The sequence below is a fragment of the Ictalurus furcatus genome, chromosome 15, assembly GCF_023375685.1.
Source record: "Ictalurus furcatus strain D&B chromosome 15, Billie_1.0, whole genome shotgun sequence".
NCBI lineage: Eukaryota > Metazoa > Chordata > Actinopteri > Siluriformes > Ictaluridae > Ictalurus > Ictalurus furcatus.
Window position 1 is genome coordinate 25219891 of NC_071269.1, and position 9317 is coordinate 25229207.

General features: G+C 38.0%; 1 protein-coding gene across 2 annotated transcripts in view; it reads left to right on the forward strand.

Moving 5' to 3' along the window:
* Window positions 1–9317, forward strand: part of plcg1 (phospholipase C, gamma 1) — a 57655-nt gene that overhangs the window by 19585 nt on the left and 28753 nt on the right. For both annotated transcript variants that reach the window (XM_053644480.1, XM_053644479.1), the window contains exons 3-7: window positions 1474–1626; window positions 1887–1980; window positions 2641–2688; window positions 6125–6209; window positions 7397–7480. In XM_053644480.1, coding sequence (XP_053500455.1) covers window positions 1474–1626; window positions 1887–1980; window positions 2641–2688; window positions 6125–6209; window positions 7397–7480 — 464 coding nt within the window. The remainder of the gene's footprint in view (window positions 1–1473; window positions 1627–1886; window positions 1981–2640; window positions 2689–6124; window positions 6210–7396; window positions 7481–9317) is intronic.

The window sequence follows — 9317 nt, forward strand, 5'->3', positions numbered from 1 at the left end:
ATTTAGGACGGATAGAAGGCACATTGGGACACAGCAGGAGTCTTGTTGTTAGCATTTTGTAACAATCACGGCGGTTTTCAAAGTTTCCCAACATGGGAAAGTCGTCAGGACAGATGAGTTTACACTTTCTGGTTTCTCTGTAAAATGGCAGGATGTTTTGTTTTTTTAAAATTTTTTTATTTTTTTGTAGAGCGAGAGAGAATGACTTTATCGCAGCTGTAACGCAAGTGAGAACAGGAACTAATTTGTCTTTTGGATGTTCCACAACATTGATTAGAAGTATAAACCATTAAAATAAGCGACATATCATTCATTAATACAGTAAACATCGTAATCATTGGCAAATCGCTGTGGTATAAGTGGAATAACGGTGCGTTCAAGTCACGTCGGGAAGATCGTTGATCGCACACCACAAAGTTGTAATTACGAGCGGGTGAACTCGGGGACGGGAAGAAAACATGGTGGAATCAGTGGATGCATCGTTTCTAGTTGGTGGTAAATTTGTTGAAATTGAATGTTTATTTCATTCGTCTCAGAAGCTGGTTTCAGTTATTATGTGTCTGGTATACGCTGGACGTTAATGTCGGGCTTTTTTATTTACAATAAAACGAGCTAATTTCCTGCACACAACACGATGGAATTGTACAATTACCATATAATATGTAACGGTAAAGTTTACAGTAGCTTCATAAATTGTTTAAAAACATAAAAAAAGCAAAACACAGCCAATTTTTTTTTTTTGTTTGTTTTGTTCTTCATTTTCTAGAAGCAGAGTTTAAAAAAACAAAAACAAAAAACACCCAAAAAAACCTTGCTGTATGTTTTTGTAGTTAATTAAGAGAATGTGCACCGCCATCTCGCTCCGACCAAAGTGACGTGAATGTCATAAATATGAACTTCGCGGGAGGACTGGAATGCAGTAACACGCACACAACAGACCGTGTAGTTGTACAAAAATAATGCACCTTGGGGGGGGGGGGGATGTGGTTAGATGTGCTCAGATGTGCTCCGATGCACGTTGTGGTTTCATCATACCCCACCAGTGTGTATTATTTATTTTCATATAACAAGATGGTCTGCTGTGTGTTAATCCTTATATGACAAATCACGGGTTTATCTTAACATGCTCGTTCTAATACGGTATCGTTTCTATAGCAACAGCTCATTCATAAGGACGTTTATGATGGATACGCTGCATGAACGGGTTTTAAAATATAGCGCGTTATAATCGTTCGTCTCTGTAAGGCCGTGTTTATATAACATCAGAGGTAAAGTTTTCCGACATCTTCAGAACAGTGGCGTTTACACTTCGTGGTTTCTCGGTGTCACGACCGTGGATTGTTTTCCTATAAGAGCACAATATCTCTTAATAGGTGTTCTATTTCTCATACTCGATATGCTGTTAGAGAGTTAAATAAATTAATTCTTGATACTAGTTAGCGTTACGTGTTTAACGTGTTTTGTCCTGTGCAGTTGATATTCGGGAGATTAAGGAGATCCGGACGGGACAGAAGTCTCGGGATTTCGAGCGTTATGTGGAGGACTCGGCCGTCAGACCTGACCAGGCACACTGCTTCGTCATTCTCTATGGCACCGAGTTCCGCCTCAAATCCCTCAGTCTGGCAGGTAGGTACACACACGATACAATATATATACACACACACACACACACACACACATCCTTTTTTCCTCATGAAGACCAGCCATTTTCCCACAAAATCAAAAGTCCTATCCTTGTGAGGACATTTGGACCTTGCCGAGATATGGAAACATGTCCACACACGTACACCACAGCTCCAGCATATAATTATCAGTGAATGGGTTACTGTAGTCATGCTCATGTGTAGACACACAGACACTCTGACTAACTTGTATGTTTGTTTTAGCCACGTCAGACGAGGAGATGTCCATGTGGGTGAAGGGTCTGAACTGGCTGGTGGCCGACACCCTGCGCTCCCCCACTCCTCTGCAGATAGAACGGTCTGTACTTCTTACCGACCTTTGACCTCCAATCATTCATCTTTGAAAGGAGTGCTTCAGCCAGTAACGAGTTTTTACCGAGACTTAGTCAGTAAATAAGGACAGTTATGTTTGGTGTTTGTTTCTTTCGTGTTGAATTGGCACAAACAGCTAATGTAGCTACTCCCGTAAGGGGCGTGGCCTAAATTTCGAAGGTGGAGCTAGACGTGTAGAAATTTTTGTATATTTCTATTTATTTTTAATGCACATTTAGTGATGGTTTGATCATGTTTAAGTACGAATGGTGTTGGCGAGTTACTTTTGAGGCGAGTGTGTGTCCGTTGTTCTCTTGATGCTGAACCGGTTCCTTTATATGTTCGCTACGTTAGCCTTGAAGCGGCCGCAATTGAGCTAAAAGGGGGAAATTGAAACTGTTTTCTTTAAGATAACCCTGATTTCAGGATTGTGAATCTGGAATCTCTGATTCTTATCCTGGAATGTTTTACTTCCTGGTTTTAAAGGAAGTCGAAACAAAATTGAATTGTTAGCCCATGGTATGGTTTAATATCCGACTTCATATTTAAGAGTTCTTTATTTAAGACTTTTTTTTTTTTTTTATTGTTTTTGTGCAAGGAAACCAATATAATTTCCTCAACATATTTTCTTTTTTCTTCCATTCAGGTGGTTAAGGAAGCAGTTTTATGCTGTCGATCGCAACAAAGAAGACAAGTAAGTTATACAGCTGTTGAATTATTAACTCCAGTGCTTTTAGAGCTAAAGACTATTTGGATATTGGATTTATTTATCCGAATGTGTTTTTAGTAGACTGGAATAAATCAGAAGTTTCTTGATTGCCTGAAAAGCCATTAAATGATGTTTGGGCTGTAGTTATAGCTAAACTTATGCTAATCTGCCTCTCTCGCTTTCTCTCCCTCTGTCTCTCTCGCTCACTCTCTCTGTCTGTGTCTCTCTCTTTCTCTCTCTCTCTCTCTTTCTGTCTGTCTCTCTCTCTGAAGAGTGCTTTACTGTCTTAGTTTATTCATAATTCATAACTTTTATTTAATCCCCTCCTGAGTGACATATGGTTCAATCTCCTGGGTCGTGATTATGTTTCTCGATACTTAAGCACAAATTTCACCCCCATGTGCTTTGATGCATTATTAAGAAACTGCTGCTAATGTTTGTGTGAGAGTGTGTGTGTGTGTGTGTGTGTGTGTGTGTGTGTGTGTGTGTGTGTGTGTGTGTTTGTATGTGTGTGTGAGATTCTTACAGGATTATTAAAACCTCTTCATAATCTTCACTGATAATGCTAGCTAGCTGGCTAACATGAGCAAACCTGACAGGATTTGTAGGCCATGTTTATGCCCTTAATCTTCATTACTAACTCCTGCTAGGTGCTTAGCATAAGCTAAGATTACAGCCATATTCACGGTTATTATTATTCAACACTGCTAATGCTAGGGTTAGGGTTATCTGACAGGAATTTGAAGCCATATTTATGTTCTCACTCTTTGCTGCTAAAGCTAGGTGGCTAGGATAAACTAAACGAACAGAATTTGTTTTTTTGTAGTATTCATAGATGTTCATAATTTTCACTCCCAAGCTAATTGGCTAACATGAACTCACTTGACAGGATTTCTGAGATTTGGTACATGCAGTATCTTCACTGGTAGTTAGCATAAGCTAGGTTTACAGGATTTCAAAGTCATATTCATGGAGATTATTATTATTATTCATAGCTGCTAACACTTGCAAGCTGGCTATGATATGATTTTTGTCATATTCATAGACGCTCATAAGATTAATTCCTAGGCTGGCTAGCTAGCTATCTCAAATGACATAACCTAAGGACTTTTAAGCCATGTTCATAGGTGTCTCTTTATTTTTACCTTTTTTTTTACTGCTACTAGCTGACATGAGCTAACTTGTCAAGTTTTCTGAGACAAATCTTTTTATAAAATGTTCATAATCTCCGTATTCCTATCTCCTATTCTACCTAGATCGCTAACCACAGGAATTCTGACAGGATTTTAAGGCACACAGCGTAAAATTAATCGTACAGTTTTCCTTTTTGTGGCTCATTGTATGACGTGGTGTATAATATGATCTTTTTATCTCTAATATTGAAATGTTTTAATATTACTATATAACTTTTGTCATTTTTTGTTTTGTTGTTGTTATTTACTTGGGCTACAACTGTACAGCTCATTTCTCTTCATGGTTACGTCTAAAGAGTATTAACTTGGCCTAAATTATTTAACTTCTGTGTAATGGATGTTTTAGTGCCACCGTGAACATATTTACGTGATGATGAAGGATAATGATTACGGAGATATAAATATGCTCTTGCCATGGTAACGTTCCAACGAGTTTTTCAGTACAGCTGCAGCATCGATTTAGTACTTTTTAATCTATTTTTATGAAAGGAACAGATTTCTGCCAGCCAATCAGAAGCGAGACATACAGGGGTTAATGGGCTGATTTCAGGTGTGTGTGCATGAGAAAGCAGTCTTCATGAAGCAGTTTTTTTTAATAAGGGATCGTGTGTGTGTGTGTGTGTGTGTGTGTGTGTGTGTGTGTGTGTGTGTGTGTGTTAAATTTATCGTTCTGTGTTGAGCTGTCACACTGCAAGGAGGTAAACTTGCTGACTCGGTGCTGAGGCCTTATCAGCTTCGTCAACACACACACACACACACACACACACACACACACACACACACACACTCTCAGACCTGTCAGAGGGAGAGGGGTAGAGTGTAGACTCTCAGCTGGGGGCCGTAAGCCGCTACACATCCTGCGACAGGAAGTAAGGCTTAGAGAAACGAGCGTGCACCTTCCTCTCGCTCATCAGCACAACAACACAGCCGGAGAGGAAAGAAAGGAAGGCAGGAAGAAAGGAAGAGCGCAGGACCGGTCCTCAGGGGGTTCAGTTTGTCTTGGTCTTCCTGGTTTAATATCAATAAACACATGCGGTGTCCACTGGCTCTTTGTTTCTTCGTGTGTGTGTGGGGGGTGATATCGTGATGTAGTAAGAATCAAGTGAACCCTGATATATATATATATTTTTTAATATCGCTCAAAGTAGTAAGAAGACAGGAATCAAATAGAGAAATATATATATATATATATATATATATATATATATATATATATATATATATATATATATATATATATATATATATATATATTATATAATATATATATATATATATAAGAAGTTTATCCTACAAATAAACGTATGATCCGATAGACAGAAATGTCTAATTTTTCATGAAATTAAAAAGCATTACAAGATATTGTGTATAATCATGTTTGAACTTTTTTTAAATCTATTTTTATAGAACTAAATATTTAAGAAGCTTTTTGTCAGCAGTGTTAAATCACAAACAAGCTACATTTAGATACATTTAGAATATCTGACCATATTTGTTTATTTGAAAAATGTATTTAAAGTCTTATTAGCCGTGTCTCTGTAATCATTTGAGCGCGTCGGTCTGTATCTATAGCCATCTTTTTGGTCTGTATTTTATAAGATAATTTTATATATTTAGAACATTTGGCTATAATTAAGTTTATAATCTTATTTACTTGGACTAAAATATTTAGCTGTTCTTTTTTTTTTTATTTTATAGATATTTGTTTTATTAGCAGTGTCTGTGTATTTATATACAAAGTGATTATTTTTAGGATTTTATAGTCCTTTTTGCTAATTTTTTTTTAAATAACTTTTTTAAAGTAAAAAATATTGTTTTTAATTAGTAGTGTCTATGTAATCATATCTGTAGCAAAGTTGATCATTTTTTTATACTAGAATACTTTAAGTGTTTTAAAATGTGGACGTTTAGTTTTTATTTAAAAGATATTTATTTATTAGCAGTCGCTGTGTTAATCATTTGAGCATGCAGGTCTGTGTCTATAACCACATTTGATCATCTTTATTGTTATTTATTTATATATATTCTTCAGCACTGTGAGATCATTTACACATGTGGTCTATAACATACTGGGAATATTTATATTATGTAGTCGCGTGTGTGTGTGTATATATATTTCAGTCTATAAATTTAATTTGTAAATAAATTAAATAGTGACATGTTCCCCATGCAGAATAAAGAAATTAATTGAATTAAATTATTATTATTATTATTATTATTTTTTTTAGAATTTCGTGTAAGGATCTGAAAAACATGCTGAGCCAAGTCAACTACCGAGTCCCTAACATGAAGTTTCTACGAGAGAGGCTTCCGGTAAAACCACTACAAAATACACACACGCACACACACACACACGCACGCACGCACACGTATATGGTAATGTAGAGTGATGCTGTGGAGACGAAGTTGATAATTTTCTAATAACAGCATGTCCCGGAGTGATTTCTATTCCTTTACCACCACGGCAGTTTTCTAACAATTGATTTATTTATTTATTTATTTATTTTTTAATAGTAAAGAATGACATCTTTTACAGCTTTTATGTACGCTACCGGTCAAAAGTTTAGACACGCACATTCTTAATATAATAAAGTCAATTAAAACTCTGGAGTGAAACAAGTGGAACTATGGGAATTCTGTCGTGATTAAAAAAATCCAAAATAAATCAAAATAATTTAATATTTTAGCCTCTTCAAAGTCGACGCCCTTTTCGCCTAGAATTTCCAGAAATGTATTCTTGGCGTTTTCTCGAGCGATTTCTTGAGGAATTTCCCCGAGATGCTTTTTAAACAGGATTAAAGGAGTTCCCGCCGACGCCGGACTCTTATCGGCTGATCTAATGAAAGAAACGAATACCTCGGCACGATTATATTTTTGTCTGCGACACCGATTTCACACGTTTAATCACGCACCTTCAGATCAAAAGGTTTTTAAGATCATGAGAAACATTTCAGTCGGGTGTCCAAAAACTTTTGACCCGTAGCGTATTTATAGTTACGTTTATATTCTTTGTGACGAGTTAGTTTCTGTTCTCACCTACGTTATAGCAGCTATAAACAGTCGTTTCCTCACCAGCCTCTTTTTAAATTAAAAAAAATAAATAAATATTTTTTTATATCTCTCTTGAGGTTAATAAGAAGACAAACCACGGCGTGTCGTGTTACTGACAAACCACAAAGTGCCTTTTTCAGTTCTTTTTTCAGATCAGTAAACCGTTCACTTATGCATATCGGGTTAGATTTTCAAATTTTAGTCTATACTCATTTATCATTTAAATCAAAATGCTAAAATATGGTGTGAATAGCAAAAGCATTTAAAAGAGTAAAGATGTGTATCCACAGGAAGGAGTACACACTTAATGTACAGTGTTAAAGTAACGTATTTATACGTATTAACTGGTTATATAATTGTTAAAAGATATTGAATCATTTTCACAGTTGTGTAGCCATAAGTAGTGTTGTTGTTTATTATTATTGATCGTGTTGTATGTTGTGTTTCAGGATGGCGAGTTGAGGAGCGGCGACGTCTCGTATAGTCAGTTTGCGCAGCTGTATCGTAGCTTAATGTTTGACGCACAGAAATCTGTAAGTTGTTTGTGTGTGTGTGTGTGTGTGTTGTGTGAGAGAGTGAGTGGTATGGAGGGGTAATAAGATAATCAGGTTCAACCCCCATAACTGAGACCCGTTCCAGCTGAACCATATATGTGTGTGTGTGTGTGTGTGTGTGTGTGTGTGTGTTCTCAAATGACCACTGAATCAATACTGGGCCCCTTAAAAAGCCTCAACATCCCTCTGCTGAAAGCCATTAGCCTGTCCTGAAAAACACACACACACTGAGATGACCTCTATGTCCAGTGACTAAACAATTCAATCCCATGAGCACTCTCCCTCTCTCTCTCTCTCTCTCTCTCTCTCTCTCTCTCTCTCTCTCTCTCTCTCTCTCTCTCTGTGTGTGTGTGTGTGTTTATCTTTCATGATTTAATCACCGCCGTGTGTCAGGCGTATTATATGATTATTTGCTCATATTGATCAAATTCATTTGCACTACATAGGGCGCCTAACGAGTGCACTAGCCTTTTAACGTATCACGTTTTACGTCTCGTGTTCGTTTTAGTTCCCGGTATAATGTATTTTTGCTTTGGGTTTGTGTGTTGTAGGGATGCATCGATATCAGAGTAATCCCCCCCCCCCCCCGTCCCCCCACACACACACACATGTTTCCTGTGTTACGCGTCAAGGTTTCCTGTGTTACGTCAACTCGGGTATCTACTTTATTTCCAACAGAGGTGATGTGACCGTAATAGCTATGATACATTTTTAATTGTTTGAACTTAGATCAGATTCTTGTTGTAGCCTTCCACAGGCTTCTCACAATCCTTTGCTGGAATTTTCCGCCCATTCCCCCTGACGGAACCGGTGTAACTCGGTCAGGTTTGTGGGCCTCTTCATTTCGGTCCACAGACTTTCTCTGGGATTCGTATTCAGGGCTTCGCGATGGCCGCTCCAACACGTTCCCATCCCTTTTTGCTGTCTTTAAGCCGTTTTGTTGGAACTTCCGAGGTTTGTTTAGGATCACTGTCCTGCTGCAAATCCCGGCCGTGACCAAGTTTGAACTTTCTGTCGGATATCTTGAGGCGTTGCTTCGGTATTTCTAGATCATCCACCCTCCTCCTAATGTCCTCCAGTTTCTGAAGTCCCTTTTCCAGGGACTCAACAGCATGATGCTGCCACCCCCATGCTTCACACTTCAGATTTCAAGCCTCATCCTATTTCCTCCAAAACATAGCACAGATCGTTATGACTTTTGTTTCATCTGACCAGAGAAGACTCCTCCACCAGGTGGCTGATCACCTGCACGCTTCAGTCTGGCTTTTTTATACCAGTCTTGGAGTAGTTGCCTCTTTGTCGTGTGAAGGTAGTGGTGATGCCTCCAGCTCCTTCACCAGTTCCTTCGTTGGTGTCTTGGGGTTCAGTTGAACCTTTCAAACCAAAGTTCCTTCATCCCTGGGAGTTCATTTGTGCCTCTTTCCTGAATGAGAAGTGTCTGTGTGCTCCCAGGATTTGTGTAATTGCATAAAATTGTTTGTAAAGATGTTTCTGGTTTGGCTCGAACCGGACTTGTAGAGGTCCGTAATTTTATTATTATTTTTTTTTTCTTCTTCTCCTGAGATCTTGGCTGAATTGCTTGGATTTTCCCATGGTATCAAGAGCTAAAATGCACCGTCTCTAAATACAACCACAGGTACACGCCGAATTACGACGGTTGGCCAATCTGAAGCTTCTAAAAGTCAATACGTCCATTTCTGGAATCTTCTAGACTGTTTAGAGACAGTTAACGGTGTATGAAGATGAAGACGTTTGAGCCAGTGGAATTCTGATGTTGCGAATTAAAGCAAATGTTTACGCTCTTGCACTACTAGAC